At 38.8% G+C, this 18,466-nt stretch overlaps 1 protein-coding gene across 1 annotated transcript; it reads right to left on the bottom strand.

Moving 5' to 3' along the window:
- Positions 1-4,401: 4,401 nt before the first annotated feature.
- On the bottom strand, positions 4,402-5,349 carry LOC110302156 (putative olfactory receptor 10D4). The gene has a single exon (XM_021172956.1). It carries the CDS (start codon positions 5,344-5,346, stop codon positions 4,402-4,404), a length of 945 nt encoding a protein of 314 aa, XP_021028615.1. The 5' UTR covers positions 5,347-5,349.
- Positions 5,350-18,466: the final 13,117 nt, after the last annotated feature.

Here is an 18,466-nt window from a genome sequence, read left to right as displayed (position 1 = left end):
AGGGGAGTCACAGAAGTATGTCAATAGTAAGACAATAAAATTTGGAAAGAAAGAAGTCAAAGTATCACTATTTGCAGATTATATTGTATATCTAAGTGAGTCAAAGAATTCAACCAGAGAAATATTATAGCTGACAAAAAGCATCACCAAAGGGCTGGATTCAAAATGAATCAAAATAAACCATTAGCCCTCCCATATGCAAATGTAAAATGGCATGGGAAAGAAATCATGGAAATAACACACTTCACAATAGCCACAAATAATATAAAACTTCTTATGGTAACTCTTACCAAGTGTGGTGATTTGAATATGTTTGGTACAGGGAGTGGCACTATTAGGAGGTGTGACCTTGTTGGAGTAGGTGGGACCATATTGGAGGAAGTGTGTCACTGTGGGCATGGACTTTAAGACCTGTTTCTTAGCTGCCTGGATGCCAGTCTTTTCTTGTTTGCCTACACAACAAGAGTGGAACTCTCAGCTCCTCCTGTGCCTTGCCATGCTTCCTTCCATGATGCTAATGGACTGAACTTTAAAATCAATAAGCCAGCCTCAATTAAATGTTGTACTTTATAATAGTTGCCTTGGTCACAGTGTGTCTTTAAAGCAAAGGAAACTCTGAGAATGAAACACAAGAGAAACTTATATGACAATAACTTCAAGCACTTAAAGAAAAAATTGAATAATATATTAGAACATGTAACGATCTCTCATGATTATGAATGGGTAGAACAAATATGATAAAAATGGTCACCATAACACTTTGACCTACAATTTGTCCTGCCAGCATGATGTGCAGGGTTAATGTAGCACAGAAATTCTATGTGTGCCTAACCAATGACTGGTCCAGTTTGAGACCCATGCCATGAGAGGGAGCCCACCCATTACACTGCCTGGAGGACCAGAAACTAGTGACCAGATGGCTCAGAGACACAGAATAGAAATAAACACAAGTTGCAAAAAAAAGTGTCAATGGAATGATGCCTAATGGTATTCTGCTATATTCATAGATTGGTGTCTAGCCCAGTTGTCTTCAGAGAGACTTCATTGAGCAACTGATGGAAACAGATGCTGAGATGCATAGCCTAACATATGGAGTTTGGGGAATCCTGCTGAGAGGGGGATGAAGGATTGTAGGGACCAGAGGGCTCTAGGACACCACAAGGAAACCCACAGATTCAACAAACTTGTAGGGGCTCACTAAACCTGACCTAACAATCAGGGAACCTATATGAGTTTAACCCATGCCTTCTGTATATATGGTATAGTTGTGTAGCTTAGTGTATTTATATGACTCTTAACAGAGGGTCAGCAGCTGATTCTGATATTTGTGCCTGCTCTGGGACCCTTGTGAGCCTACTGAATTGCACCTTTCAACCTTATATGAGGGGAGATGCCAAATATTATTGCAACTTCATAGCTATGTTTGTTTGATATCCCTGGTAGGTCTAACCTTTTATGAAGGGAAATTAAGAAGGACTGTATAGGGAAAGAGGAGGTGGGGGGATGGGGGAGGAGCTTGTGGGGTGTAAAGGGAGGGGAACTGCAGTCAGGATGTAATATATGATAGAATAAGTTAAAAGAAAGAAAGGAAGGAAGGAAGGAAGGAAGGAAGGAAGGAAGGAAGGAAGGAAGGAAGGGAGAAAGAGAAAAAGAAAGAAAGAAGCAAAGAAAAAGAGAGAAAGAAAGAAGCAAAGAAAAGAGAGAAAGAAAGAAACAAACAAAGAAAAAGAAAGGAAGAAAGGAAGAAAGAAAGAAAGAAAGAAAGAAAGAAAGAAAGAAAGGAAAAAAGAGAGAGAAAAAAGAAAGAAAGAAAGAAAGAAAGGAAGGAAGGAAGAAAGAGAGAGAGAAGGAGAAACAAAGGAAGGAAGGAAGGAAGGAAGAAAGAGAGAGAGAGAGAAAGAAAGAAAGAAAGAAAGAAAGAAAGAAAGAAAGAAAGAAAGAAAGAAAGAAAGAAAGACAGGAAGGGAGAAAAGAAAGAAGGAGGTCATGGGAGTGGGACACTAACCCAATCACAAAACCTTTCACCCAATTTTTATTCTGCCTATAAGATGTGGTGGCTCAGAACTTTTGATAATAACCATTAGGTCTAACATGAGGCCCATGCCACTAATGGGAACCCATGCCCAAACTGACTGAATGGTCAGGAAAAGGAAGTATGGATAGATTACAAACTTTGTATAAACCCAAATACAAAGAAAGAAATGTCAATGAAATGATTCCTAATGATACTCTGCTATACTCATAGATTGATATCTAGAGCCAATCATCATCAAAGAGGATTCAGACAAAAGCTGATAGAAGCAGATGCAGAGCTGAGAACCCAAGCATTAGGTGGAAAGACAGCCCCAACTGAATACCTCTATTAGGTCCTAACCCTTGGACCTCAGCAAGATCAGCAAATAAGATGGGTAGAGAATCATGTGTCAATATTCAGGCCAACATGTGTAGGCATAAAATGCTATTGAACTAATCACAAAATCACCATGAATTCAAAAAAGATCATATTTAATGTGCAAAGTAAAATACCTTTCTGGTTAAGTAATTTTTGAGATAACACATCAAACAAATGATAAATAACACCACCATCTGTGGGCAAGTGACTTCAAGGATGACATAATAGCAAGAATTCAATATGACTCCATATGTAATGATGACCTATGATCAATAATTTGGACACACATGATGAAAGGAAAGAATTAAGGGGAAGTCATTCTCTGATTACTGTTGCATGTTTGTGCTCTCTCTCTCTCTCTCTCTCTCTCTCTCTCTNTCTCTCTCTCTCTCTCTCTCTCTCACACACACACACACACACACACACATACACACACACACACACTGTAAAATAAAATAGAGAATGAACAGAAGAGGAAAGCTTGTAAAGATGTCACTTTGGCATTCTGTCCAGAAGGCAAGTGCAGAAAGGAAAGGGTGGGTGTTAGACAGGAATAACTGTGGTAGTCCCTAGAACCAGAATGTTTGAAGCTATGGCCTCCTTATGAGAGGTAGTTACTCCACTTTCAGGGTCTATGCTGAATATTGAAGGGGATATAAAACTGTGGGTTTTGATTCTTTAACATTAGTATGTTTAATATTTCAAATAAATTGTGGCTGTCTGAGAGGACCTAAGGTGTCCCAGGTTACAGTAATGCCTATTTAACTTCTTGTGTGAGTAACTGACTGTTTGTGTGCTAGAATATCTCATTTTAGAGATTCCTCCTCAGGACATCGCAGCACCCTGGTTACTGAAATGCACTGTCTTTGGAGTGCTTTGAATAAGTTCCAACAGAATTGCTCAGATTTAGTGGGCATGTTTTATATTTTCCAATATAAAAGTAGTTTTCATCCACCCATGATTATAGACAGAAATTTGATTTAAAGAAAACACTAATTATTCCACTGTGGACTACTAATTTTCTTCTACAACACAGCTCTATATTTCCTTCCTTATTTCTTCTCTTATTCTCCATAACTTATTTATTTCTTCTTTCAAAATTGGAAAGACTGTACCAGTTAAGAAAAACCCTGAATCAGGTAGATATAAAATAACCAAGAGAAAATTAAAACCAGAACAAGAAAAAAAACATATTCACTAAAAACTTAACTAAGTTTTATACATGAAATGTATCTATTTAATTTTCCCGGCAATTTGGAGCATAGAGGTAAAGAATGGGAAATGAGTTATACATGATACTCTAAAAAAGAAACCACATAATTTTTCCCATGGAAAGTTACAGCTATTTGGATTACAGACATTATACCTATACCAAATTTCCTGTTTTTAAAATGAATAAATATATTTCAATTTAATTGGCCTTTTGGTAGATGTGAGACAATGTTATAAAACTGAAGTGGATAGTGAGCAACTAATAAGAAATAATCAAGGTTTGTGCCTTTCAAGGGATAAAATTAAAACACAAGAAACTTCTAAAATACAGAAGATGTGAGCAAGAAACAAGTTTGGATTCTCACAAGACTGCATGTGAAAGGCTCAACTTAATTTAGTTTTCATTAGTTTGAATTCCTAAGATTTTTGTAGAAATCTGGAATGTACTTTCTCCATTTAGAATGGATATAAAATTCTGAGACAGTGAATGGAAAAGAGTAAGTGAGTTTGTGAGCCCCTTTAGAGTTAGATAACAAACACATATTGGGGAACAGTGGTGATGAGAGCAAACTCACACAGCATAAAAATTAACACATCTGTGCAGACATTTCATCACACATTACATCATAAAACAGAGAAATATAAAATAAACCTGTATCTTCAAATGGTGAAGGAAGTGGCAAATTGATGTAATGTACATTTCAATTTAATATGCCCTGGAATTATAGATGACATGTGTCCTGTGAATTAAGTCATAGACTCAAAGTAAACTGAATCAGACACTCTTCAGCAAACACTTAGTTGTTTTCATTTACTTCCAGGCTAAGACACCTCTTAAGAAACACATGCCTTAGGGCTGCTTTCACATCCTTGTTCCTCAGGCTGTAGATCAATGGGTTGATGGTGGGTGTCACAAGATTGTGCAAAATCTGAATAATTGCACTAAGCAATGGACTGGGGTTGGGCTGTAGGTAGATGACAATGACTGGTCCATAGACACACATAATGGCTGTGAGGTGGGCACTGCAGGTGGAGAACGCTCTCTGCCTGCCTTCTGTTGAGCGGATTTTTGAGATGGAGATCCCAATTCGAGTGTAGGACACAACAATGAGAAAGAAACAAATGAGAGATAAAAGACCAACATTTGTGAAACCTACCCTCTGTGCTAGAGAGGAATCTTCACAGGCTAGCAGTAACACTGCAGGCATGTCACAGAAGTAATAACTCACCTCACTGGGGCCACAGTAGGGCAACTGGAAAGTGAGGGAAGTTAGGATGGTGGCGTGCACACAGCCACTCATCCAGGTCCCTGTGGCCAAGACACAGCATACTCTGTGGTTCATGATGATTGTGTATCTCAAAGGGAAGCATATGGCAACAAAGCGGTCATAGGCCATCACTGTGTACAAGAAACACAATGTGCAACCCAGACAATGATAGAAGAAGTGTTGAACAACACATCCCTGAAAAGAGATCCCTCCACCCCATCCTGAGAGATATGACAACATCTTTGGAGCTGTAGTAGAACAGAAACCTAAGTCAAAAATGGAGAGGTTTCCCAAGAAAAAGTACATGGGTGTGTGTAGTCTTGGGGAGGTAGTGATTGCAGTAAGAATGAGAAAGTTTCCCAGCAGGGCACAGGCATACATTGTTGAAAATAGAAAAAGCAAGGCATTTTCCAGGCCCTCTGTCTCAGGGATGCCCAGCAAGGTGAATTCTGTCACCATAGTGTGGTTTGTCATGTTTATGGATGAATCAGCTCCTGGGAGTCTGTGGAAAGAAATTCTTGGTGAAATTTGTTGTGTATGTAGATTAGAGTTTAGATCACAGGGGTGGAGAAAAAAGATGCTTATATATACAGATAGCTGTTGTAAATATTATTGCTTTTCCTGATGATTGAATGTCTTTCTGTAGTTAGGTTTCTAATTGTAGACAATACTCCTTAAAATTTTTACCCAGGAGATAATTTCCAAGCCAATTGCAGACGGTTTCCTTCACAGTCTCACCCAGAAAATGACTCCCAAGGCTAATGTCCTATCTTCCCTTCTTTAGAAAAATGTTCCAATTCCATCATTCCAGATGCTCCATTGAGGTTCTAGAATAAATAAAAAGACTCTAGAAATGAGTAGTGAATAACATGGGTGCATGGGGTAGGATAAGGATAAGGGAGAGTTGGGTTTAAACATAACCAGTATACATCATACACAGATATGAAGTTGTCTAGGAACAGATTCAATTAATGAATAATTATTTTCCAGTCAAGTTAGCAACCAGCATCTAGTATTGAGGCTAATAAGAATCAGAAACTACAGTAATTAGAAGCAATTTACAACAGCAAAGAATATACTTGTAATTTTAAGCTCTAAATGTGGACCTCACTAAAACTGGAAGTTGAATGAATACCCTAAATTTTTGTTACTCAAAAGCATGAACATGTGGACTTTCCTCTTTGGACAAAGGAGGATGTGTGATTGTACATGGGATTATCCTGTGGCTTGTATAAAGGAAAATTGAGAATAGCATAGTGACTGAAGGCTCTGTAAGCACTTTTTTATTATAGCACTGTTTTGCATGCTGTAATCATCTTTTTTCTGTAATAGACCATACATCTCACATATACACAAATGAACAGAATACACACAGGGCGAGAGAAAGGAGAGAAAGAAGGGAGGGAGAGGGAGAGAGGGGGGGAGAGGTCCAAACATCACTATTTACATTGTGTTAAAAATTTAAAGGAAATTTGTAACATATGTTCTGGGAGGTAAATGAAGGATGTATACAAGTTCAAAAAGGCAACCTCAAAAGTACTTTATTAAACAACTATATGTAAGGAACAGGAGTATACACATCAGACCACCAGACATTAAACAATAAAATTAAATGTACTCAAAATCTATGATGTGTAACTTCCCATAACAAAGAAAGATTGTATTCAATTTCTTAGGTTCCTATGTGAATATAAGAATGTGACATTAAGATTCTTGGTTATGATCATTTCTAGTTTTTATCTTTTGAAAAATTCTTATACATTTTTATTTATTTCAGTTTCAATACAGTGTAATCCTTAAGTTATCTCTTAAAGTTTACTGCCTAAATCTTTACCCACCCACCTCCTTCTGTATTATTCCCTTAGAGACTGAGAGACTGAATACTCAGATAAAGATTAAGGACACATCTGCATACTTACTGAGACAACAGAAGGTGCAAGATGATGGCACTATTGAGTGTTGTCTTCCTTTCTTCCTCCAGCAGACTTGAGGAGACTCACTTCCTTTAATCTGGAAGTAGGAACTGAGAGTTCTTCCTCCTTTGTATCACTTTTCAGTGGAATGGCGTGTGTCTAAGTGTGCCTCAACTCCCTGGCAGCAATTGCCTGTTTGGTTTCAGGACCTGCAATAAGTTGCAACAAAGATTTTAAATAATTGAAATCTTCCTTTGGGTATTAATCTCAAGAGGAAGGAGTATTATTAAGAAAGCATCTCATTAACTCCTTGGTTTAATTGTGTTGTGGTAGGGGAGGTTATTTCGGTATCTTTAGTGAACACTTATATGGATTATGCTATTCAAAAATGGTCACTTGAAACCTCAAGCATACCTCTTGGATATGTAACCTGTTATTAAAGATTATAAAATCTGGAAATTCTGAAATCCTATTTGTTACATGCAGACTTATATGTTTAGGTGGGGTTCTCTGAAGACAGGAGAAGTGCTGTTTCAGACGACGTTCTTTTGGCTGGGATCATCAATCAGAAGATGCGGTGGGGAAAGTCAAAGCAGTTTCCCAGCAGGGGCATTGTCATGGATGCTGTGCATGAGGGAAAGGTGCTCAACATGCTCAGAGAATTTAATAGGGGGCTGAAAGTCAAAGACTGTATTTTCAGCTTCTGAGGAGCCTTAGAGCATATGATCACACATTTAGTCATATGGAATGGTATGACAAATCTGCCACAGTGATAGATGTTATTCAAGTTTAACCTGGGACACTTGGTATGGTTTCCAAATTTGTGCTCAATCATAATTTGAAGGGTATTCTTTCAATTTTTCCCTTGCTATAGCAAAATTCCAGGAAGCAGGTATGTTGCAAAAGTAAAGTATTTATTTAGCTCACAAAGCTGGAGAGCAGGGTAAGGGCAAAATTAAAAAAAAAAAAAAACTACAGATGAAAATAATTCCATGAAATTTGTGTGTAACAATAAACACATCGACTACTTGTTCCTATTAATCTGTTCTTTAAAAAGAAAATAATTTTCATTTTCAGTTTTGTTAGGGTAGAACAATGAGGATTTGTGGGAAAAATAGCTCAACAAACTAACAAATGATAATTAGGACATTTCCGGAATAGATTGGAAGGCTTTCCCCCAAAGAGTAAGATGGATGAACTGCTTGCCTATGCAAGGGGAATGCTTAAGAAGACAACACTAGTGTCAAGGCAGACAGTGAGTGCAGGAGTAGGAGCTGCCATGACTTGGAACTGCATCTACAATCTGGTACTTGGTAGATTATGATGGAAATCTATGACGAGTAGCTGGGTGACATGGTTATGACTAAGTGCATGACCACCATTTATGTGAAGCATGGAAAGGATCATGTCTAGTTCCAGATGCATAATCTTATATTCAATTTTAATCTGATGATCCCAGAGAGATCCAATATACTTGGAAACAGTCCCAGAAGAAGTGATCCTTGGCAAGTTATTTTGGAAAAAATCCACCTGCGTCTCAGCCAGGAACTGCATCAGTGTTGATGAGGTTGGCATCATCTTCATTGCCTTTGTCATGGGATGAGGTAGCATGCGAGTTTCACCACAATCTATCTTTTCTCATTCACTACAGATACTAAATATTGAACACTCAGGCAAAAGATATTCAATTGTGATCTCTAGTGGGATTCAGCCCCTAGACAGTATGAAATAAATATATCAAATCTTAACATTTTCAACCATAGTTCTTTCTTTTCCAGAAATGTGTGGACACATCTTTAGAATGTCACCCTATTAGCCATCTTGAATCATTAGGTGCTCTTTCCTGACATTTGCCCAGGGAATTCTGGTTGAGCAATAGAAATATCTGGAGACTCAAGTGATAGACATCTTCAAACACTGAGGCAAAAACTTGGAGATGATCCCTTGGCCTGGCTGACAATGGAGTTAGTGATATCTGGGAATTTCGTGATGAAGGCACTGAGCTACCCATCAGAGCAGCTCCTCCTCTTGGATATGGCCAGCAAAGAGACATTGAGCACATCTGTGGTGGTCAAATGAAATTCCTAAAAGCTATCATTGTGGTCCTAGAAACATTACCGGGGAGTGCAAAGGTTACTCTCCCCCAAAAGTTTTACTCCAGAGGCTGATAAATTACACAGTTGAGATGACAGCAAAATGAGAGAATTGACAAAATAAGATGGAAAGACAGAAGTGGCCTTGAGTTGGGCACAGCAGGTAGAGAATGCTTTCTGCCTGCTCTCTGCTAACAGATTCTCAGAATGTCAATCCCAATGTGTGCTTAAAAGACACAAGGATCACAGGGCCCCCAATGGAGGAGCTAGAGAAAGTACCCAAGGAGCTAAAGGGGTCTGCAATCCTATAGGTGGAACAACAATATGAACTAACCAGTACCCCGGAGCTCGTGTCTCTAGCTGCATATGTATCAGAAGATGGCCTAGTCGGCCATCAGTGGAAAGAGAGGCCCATTGGTCTTGCAAACTTTATATGCCTCAGTACAGGGGAACGCTAGGGCCAAGAAGTGGGAGTGTGGTTGGGAGGGGAGTGGGGGGAGGGTTTGGGGGGACTTTTGGGGTAGCATTGGAAATGTAAATGAAGAAAATACCTAATAAAAGAAAAAAAAGAGAGAGACACAAACTGAAGAGCAACATCAGAGCCAGAAAGTCAACATTGATAGAACCCACCTTCTGGCTCAGTCAGCTATCAACACAAGCCAGGTATAACTGCAAGAATGTGGACAGGAGCTTAGTATGGCTGCCCTCCGAGAGGCTCAACAAGTAGCTGAAATAGTCAGATTCCAATACTTACACCCAACCAATGGACAGAAGCCAGGATTCTCTCTGGTTGAATTAGGGAAAGGATAGAAGAAGCTGAGGAGGAGGAAGACCCTGTAGGAGGAGCAGCAGTCTCAATTAACTTGGACCCTCATGACCTTTCAGACACTGAGCCACCAACCAGGTAGCATATAAGAGCTGATATGAGGCCCAGGACACATACAGCAGAGGACTGTCTGGTCTGGCTTCAATGAGAGATGATGCAACCCTTGAGAGACTTGAGGTTCTAGGGAGTGTGGAGGTCTGGTCATTTGTAGGGGGGTGGGGACAACCTGTTGGAGTCAGGGGAGGAAGAAAGAGATGAGAAACTGTTGCAGGATGGACCAGGATGGAATGTAAAAAAAGATTTACATATATATGTGTGTGTGTGTATGTATATGTATATATACACACATATATATTCATATATATACATATAAACATACATATCACACATACACCCACACACTCACACCCACACACCCACACACCCACACACACCCACACACCACATATATATGAAGTAATATATATATATATATATTACTTCATATACATATACATACATACACACACACACACACATATATATGTGTATTATCTCAGGGTTGGTGGATATGATGATTTGGTCTAAAGCTGGTAAACTGTAAAGTTAAAAAATAAATTCAGGATGCTGGGATGAAGACTTCCTACAGGGATCAGATATTTTCATTTCATTTGTCACTCTGTCCTACTGGTTTTCTCTCTCTGGATATATACAGAGGATGTTTGTTGAAGGGACTAGGGGTAAGTTTATATTAATGAGAATTGAATTATCATTCTCATTGTGCATCCAGACATAGAACATTAAAGGAAAAAAGTCAAGGACTTTATTGTTCCTATCAGGCTAGTCTAATAAAGAGCTGCTACTACACTTGCTTTCTGCAGATTTATTCCTGCATTCCTGACCAACTATTTTTTTAAAATGTCTAGTCTGATATGTTTATTTGTGCCTGAATATTTTCTTAACCATAACTACTCTTTTTCTCATAGCTACAGTTAATCGTTCATATTTTCTCTCGAGTATGATGTACTAAGACTCAGTACGGATTAAACTATAGTAAAGTATCCTGAGCCTTATAATAGACCATATTTTCAAAGTAGACACTGGTACCTTGTGTAATATCAGATGCTTTGGTGACTCCTCATTTTTTCACCCACAGTCTTCACTATCTCCTTTAATGTTCTTTACATATGCACTGACTCGGCACATAAGCATATTCATATATTGATAAATAAAGAAAACCATTAAATCCTATTGAGAAAACAGGGTACTGTTTGAGGCAAACATTTGCTGTTCAAAGAATGAAATGATGATATACCCAAATCAGAAACCTCCCTCACCAAACAGAGCATTTTGATTTGGATAAAACCCTAGCTTGTGCCTCCTTTCACTGTAGGTGAGGCAAGTCTTTCCAAATGTTTGGGTATGTAGTTAAAAATTCCTCCCAGTAATTTTTCCCTATAGTTACAGGTATAATTGAGGATGACAAGGTTGATTCTTTAGTTCATCTTACAATATTTGTTAATAATAAATTAGTTAAACCTTCTACAAAACCCAATCAGGTAAAATTGCTTTTAGTTGAAGACTCAGACCATACTGTTTCTGCAGCTATTTAGTTAGTCCATGTCTTTACATTTTGTCTCAGGATAATTTTTGGGTGTCTATATCTATAAAAGAAGAGATTAGTTCCTTGAACAACATAGTTGCTTAATGCTATAAATTAATTTTGCTATCAATAAATGAAAAACTTTGATAGTGAAAGCATTTGCTAAGAGCTTTATATTTTCATGTCATCACTGGTTTAGAAATATAGCTTGGAGTGATTGGGTTGTTTAAAGAAAATTCCCCCCAAAGCATTTTAGATATGTAAACCCTCATTACAATTGCTCTTTTGTGATTACTAATAGATATCACCAAGTCTTTCCAGTAATCTCATGAAGAAGGTCTTTCTACAGAGAACAGAAGGGGAGGAAATGGAAACCCAGAAAGCTGCAGGTATAAGCCAGAGTTACACACAGTACATATGACTGTGAGACTTCAACCACCTATTTTTTATTTCTTTTTCTAAATTTCTTGAGGGAGAGCTCTGAGAAACACACTACATGGGGGGAATACATACAAGAGTTAAATAGAGTCTTCTCAAACATTATTTGAAAGTAGAAAAGTGTGGCTAAGAAAGTCAGTTTCACTCCTATGCAGGTATATAAAAAGCCCCCCCAAATCTGTTGTGTTTACAGATGCTCTGAGGACAAAACAAATGCCTCTTTATTCAGTGGATAGCTACAGTTGTACAGCATCTGAAGGCCATGTAGAGCTGTTAGTGAGAAACAAACCCAATCCACAAGATAACTGAAGGCAAACTTGCTTATCCAATTAGTTGAAAGGGATAACTAACAGTGGGATGGATGAGCAGTTGCTAACATAAGTTTAGATCACATAAAGGCAGCTGCAACACAGAAAAACCCATATCAGCCTGAATAATGACTCATAGAAGCTGAATGGCAGAGCTCCCACAGGGACCAGTATGTAGCTTGCTCTGCTGGTCTGAGAGTCTTTTCTCATAGCCAGTTGTTTATTCTTCAATGTAAATTCCAGAATGGCTGGTACATAGTCCATGTATTTCAACTTTCAGGAAAAAAGATATTTGAAATTCTATTTACTTTTACTCACTGGAACATTGTGTTTCCTAAGGAGAAAACATGGAAATCATGTGTACAGAGTAGCTTAACCAACAATCCTTCTGCTGACTTCCTGCTAAATTTAAATAGACTACAGTATCTGACTGTAGAGTTAAAAGAATAAAATGTTAGGCATTTAATAGCCAAATAGTATGCCATTGTATAGATGTAGAACAATTTTGTTATCCATTCATCAGTTCAGTTGAGGGACATCTAGGTTGTTTCCAGTTTCTATTTTTTAAGAATAAAGCTGCTATGAACATAGTTGAGCAAGTATCCCTATAGTATAGTGGGACATCTTTTGGGTATAGCTGGGTCTTGAAGTAGAACTATTTCCAACTTTCTGAGAAACTGACAGATTGATTTCCCGAGTGGTTGTACAAGTTTGCATTCCTGCCAACAGTGGAGGAGTGTTCTCCTTGCTCCACATCCTCACCAGCAAGTACTGTCTTTTAAGTCTTTAACCATTCTGTCAAGTGTAAGGGGGAATCTGGGTCATTTTTACTTGCATTCCCTTGATAATTAAGGACCATTAGAACTTCCTTTGATGACCCTAGAGGAAGACCAGTGGTTTCAACTAACCTGGACCCCCAGGAACTCTCAGACAGGCAGCATGTGCCAGCTGATATGAGGCCCTCAACACATACACAGCAGAGGACTGCCAGGTCTGGACTCAGTCAGAGAAGATGCACCTAACCCTTGAGAGACTTGGGACCCCAGGGAGTGGGAGGTCTGGTGGGGGAGAGGGGTGTGAGGAACATTATCTTGGATACAGGGGATTGGGGGAAGGTGTAGGATGTGGAACAGTCGGAGGTTGGACCTGGATGGGGATAAAGTCTATACTGTATTTCTATCCATTGGTTGGGTTGAGATCTCTCAGACACTGGACCATCAACCAGGCAGCATATACCAGTTGATATGAGGCCCTCAACACATATACAGCAGAGCACTCCTGGGTCTAGGTTTAGTCAGAGGAGATGCACCTAACCCTCAAGAGACTGGAGGATTCAGGGAGTTTAGAGGTCTGGTGGGGTAGGGGGTGAGAGGTGGTGGTGGGGACATGCTCATAGAGACAGGAGTGGGGATGAGAATAAAATCTGGAGTTCGAAATAAGTAAATAAATAGATAAACAAAACATTAAAAAAGAAAAAAGAAAAGAAAAGCGAAAAGAAAAAAAAGAAATTTCTTTGATGAAATTCTCTGTTTATCTCTGAACCTCAATTTTAAAATGGTTTAGTCGGTTTGTTTTTGTCTGTCCTGAGTTCTTTATATATTTTAGATATTAACCCTCTGTCAGATGTAAGGATGGTGATGATCTTTTCTCAATCTGTAGGCTATTGTTTTGTCTTATTAATGGTGCGATTTTTGCTTACAGAAACTTTTAAGTTTCACAAGGTCACATTTATTAATTTTTGATCCTATTCCCTGAGCCACTGGTGTCTTGAAACTACGAATTCAGGACTATTTCCTACTTGATGTTCTATTAGATTTAATGTATTTGCTCTTATGTGGAGGTTTTTGATCCACTTAGACTTGAGTCATGTGCAGGGTGATAAATTTGGATCTATGTGTCTACATGCAGACATCTAGTTAGACAAACACATATTTATTGAAGATGCTCTCCCCTTTTCATTGTATGACTTTGGATGCTTTTTCAAAAAAATCAATATTCATAGAAGTGTTTATTCACTAGACTTTTATTCTATTCCATTGATCAACCTGTCTGTTTCTATACTAATACCATGCAGTATTTTTTGTTACTATTGCCCTATAGTACAGCTTGAAGTCAAAGATGGTGACACCTCCAGAAGTTCTTTCATGGTCCAGGATTGTTTTAGCTATCCTGTTTTTTTGTTTATTTGGTTTGGTTTGGTTTGGTTTGGTTCTTTTTTTGGGGGGGAGGGGGGTTGGATTGGCCAAGCAGGTTTCCAAGTTGGGTATTCTTTGTGGCCTATAGACTTCCACAGGTAAGTATGAAACCCTTGGGATGCTACAAAGCTCCTCAAGATCAAAGTGTAGGCCAAATTCCAGCTATGTACACAACTCATCTGTCAGCTGTGCTCTAGCAGACCAGACTGCAAGGGAGTTGACATGGCTGGTATCCAAGCTATGTATTCTTGGGGACCTGCAGGCCTCCTCTGTGAAGAAGGATACTCCTGGGGTTCTACAAGGCTTCTCTGGAACAATGGGCAGGGACAGGGACAGCTAATGGTAGTCAAGGGACCACATGCAACTCATCTCTGTTGGCTATGCTTCAGTGGACCAGACTGCATAATGTGTCTGGTATATATTGAGGTCTTTGATCCATTTCGACTTGAGCTTTGTGCAGGGTGAAAAATATGTTCTATTTACATTCTTCTACATGCAGATATCCAAATAGACCATCATCTTCTTTTGAAGATGCTTTCTTTTTTTCATTGTATGTTTTTGCCTTCTTTGTCAAAAATCAAGTATCTGTAGGTGTGGGTTTATTTCAGAAAGGCAAAGACATCATGATTTTTGCAGTCAAATGAATGGAACTTAAGAATATCATCCTGAGTAAGGTTACCCAGAGCCAGAAAGACACATATGCTATGTACTCACTTATAAGTGAACATTTGCCATAAAGTGAATGCCAACTATTCTACAATCTACAGACTAAGAGGTTCCAAGAGAAGATATGTGAATCTTCCTCAGAAGGGGAAACTAAATAGTCATTGAAGGTGAATGGAGAGAGGGAACTCTGTAGGAGAGGGCATGAGGAGAGAAAGAGGAATTAAAATCAGATGTAGAGAGAAAGGTTAACAAGAGAGGGTTGGGATTGAAAATGGAAATCAGAGGGGGGTGTGCATTGCTGGGACTAGCTGGAAGCTGGGGTTAAAGGGAGGATAAGGGGAATCTATATAGGTAACCCTTAGATTCCTATAGAGACTGAAGTAGCCACCTCCTGTAGCCAGGTGGGACTTTGAGAGGAGGAAGAGTGACATCAATTTACCCACTAAACATTCAACCAAAATTTGGTCTTACCTACAAGATATGCAGGGATAAAGAAGGAGAGACCAAGGGAAGACTCAACTGTCACAACTCAAGACCCATCCCATGTGAGAGAGCCAACTCAACACTATTAATGATACTTTGTTATGCTTGCAGACAGAAACCTAGCACAACTGTCTCCTAAGAGACTTTATCCAGTAGATGTATGCAGATGCAGAGACCCACAGCCAAACAGCAAGCATAGCTTGGGAAGTCTTGTGGAAGAGTCGGAGACAGAAGTGAGCAAGCTGGAGTGTGTAGAGAGGATGCCTTGTGTATTGTATAGATGCATCACCTGTCAATTAAAAAGCTTAGGCAGTAAATAGAGGTAGGACATCCGGGAGGTAGAAAGGATTCTAGGATAGAGCAGGTACTGTGAGACCAGCCGGGAGGATGCAGGATTGAAAAGCATGAAGAAGGGGTCCAGAGAGAGATCATGGAAACACACCCGAAGCCCAACGAGCTGGATCAGTAATAATATGCAAGTATCATGGGATGAGGCTGGGAGGGAGCCAGATAACTAGAGATCATTTAAATACTCATCTATTGAGGTACAGTTTTAAATGAATAGTGTTTCTCTGTGGTTATTGGTGATTAACATAAGGTTAAAGTTACACCTACCAGATTAATTCACTGTTTGCGTTTATATAAAAATAATTCATCAATAAAATGGTACCCAATTACAACAATTGGAACTCAAGCTTATAGACCAAAGGACCAGGTAAAAAGTAGGAAAAAGTCATGCTAGCCAGTCAAGAGGCCTAGTTTCCCTCAGAGACAAAAGAATCCATATGTAGACCCAAGTAACACTATGTAGCCTTGTTCCCCAAGTTACTCCAGCTTGGTTAATAAAGATGCCTACAGTCTATAGCTGGGCAGAAGGTAGGCAGGTTTTTTTAGGTCAGAGGTAGGGAACTATAAGGAGGAAGAGGGAGAAGGTGGAGAGACAGAGAGAGACAGAGACAGAGACAGAGACAGAGACAGAGACAGAGACAGAGACAGAGAGACAGAGAGAGCCAGGGGGTAGGTAAGTGATCATGAAAATATGATTATGAAGGCTGACCAATTGAAGTTAAAACAGCCTAGATGGAACATAGCCAGTTATAACTTTGGGTTATTGATAGGGAAGTAGACATAACAACTTGGAGGGTAGATGTCTGATCATCTCTAGTACATTAAAGGTTTACTATAAATATAAAAGTTGTATGTCTTTATTTGAGAACTGAATGATCAAAGGTAGGGTAGAAAACCCAATTTGAGATTAAATATTTACTACAACAGGAGTGGTCAAGAATATCATAAGAAAATCCATAGAGAACACAGGAGCTAAAACAGCCTGAGCATGCAGAAGATGAACCTAGACCTCTTACATATCTGTAGCAAATGTGGAGCTTGGTCTTTATGTGGGCTCCTTACCAAGTGGAGCCAGGCTTTCTTGTTCTATGTTTCCTGACATTAGATCCCCTTCTCTCTAGCTGGACTGCTTGATTGCATCTCCGTGGGAGAGGGTGCGCCTAGACCTGCTGGAGCTAGATTGCTCAGGGTGAGTGGGACACATTGCCTCCTTTCTTTCAGAGAAAAAAAGGAGGCAATGCAGGAAGGGATTCATAAGGGCAGGACTGGGAAGAGAGGAAGGAGGGGGGCTGTGATCAGAATGTGAAATGAATAAAAAATAAATTAAAAACAAACAAAAAAATGTTAGTCTTGTTAAAATTACAGGTTGCTTATAAATGAAAGTAAATTTTATTCTGCTCCCTCTCAGAAACATCTCAGCTGATGCTCTGATTCTATCAGCATAAAAATCCACACAGCAACTTGTTGCCAGGCAACTACAGGGCCGCTTCCTGAATCAGCCAGCAAGCTGTCTGACAGCAAGCCATTCTATTGACTTTATTTCAGAACGGAAGATAAACCGATTATCAAGTACATTTTTTCTTTCACAGCGAACAAAGCATTATCTTATCTGTTAACTACATTAAATTTTGTTTAGCCATCATACTTACTAGACAACAAACTACAAACTAAATACAGTTTTGTAATATATACCAGGCCATTCCATGCTAATTTAACTATACAAAAGTATCAATTCTGAATATTAATTTTTATGTTTTACAAAAGGAATTAAGAGGTAAATATGTATTATTCTCTGGGTATTTGTTATAGATGTATAATCCCTAAATTCCTATCTTTACAAGCTCACATTGACCTTAAAATGAAGTTGTTTTGTCTTATCTGGGTCATGGTTCCTCGTTGCTAGTTTCTGGGTTCATTGTTTTTGAGACAGAGTGAGGCTCTTTTCTTACTTACAAATTCCATTGTTCCAGCATGGGAACTTAGGCTAATTTCAACTTCCAGAACTGCAGAAATATGCACTTGCATTTCATAATATTCATATACTACTTAAATATTACAAACACAAAAGATTTCCAGACATTTAATAATATTAAAATTCACATAAAAATGATATTTCACTACTGCAAGGAAGCTCTGAGAAGTCTCATGATTTGGGTACATTGACTGCAGGCAGAAGTCACAGGAGGAGATGGGGATGGTGCTGTCAGATCTGTCAGGACGCACATCAGGTTGCATGGCTCTCTGTAGCACAGAAACCATGAATCTGGGTTCATCAAGTTCAGATGGCTGCCATGCCCAGGAAAAAACCCAAAGATAGATACTTCATTCTCTCATGGAGAGAGAAGTCCAAATATTCCCCTTTTCTTGTTTTTGAATTAGTCAGAAATTTAAACAGTGACATCATATTATCTGGGTGTTCCTGAGGGTCCTTTATTTCTTTTGGTGTGCATTGTTTTCCACTTTATTAGTTAATCTATTTTTTAAATTTACATATATTTTGATCACATTCTTTTCTTTCACCAGGTTCTCCCAGGTCCTCTCTCCACCCAACTTTTAGGTTTGATCTCAAACACAAACAAATATCCGATGCAAAACAAAACTCCAAAACCAAAACCAAAATAACAGACCCTCCATTACTTCCCCCAAATTGTAACCAGATAAGCAGAAAAAAACTACAGGGTCTATTAGGTCTTTGTTAAGTACTCACGTTAATTTTGTAGTATTTGTGTTTGCTAGATCCTA

Source organism: Mus caroli, chromosome 9, assembly GCF_900094665.2.
Source record: "Mus caroli chromosome 9, CAROLI_EIJ_v1.1, whole genome shotgun sequence".
Taxonomy (NCBI): domain Eukaryota; kingdom Metazoa; phylum Chordata; class Mammalia; order Rodentia; family Muridae; genus Mus; species Mus caroli.
Note: the sequence above shows the minus strand (reverse complement) of the source record. Positions and strands in the feature narration are given on the sequence as shown.

Excerpts from the sequence above, each read along its gene's own strand:
- LOC110302156 (XM_021172956.1), bottom strand. The coding sequence starts at position 5,346 with ATGACAAACCACACTATGGTGACAGAATTCACCTTGCTGGGCATCCCT.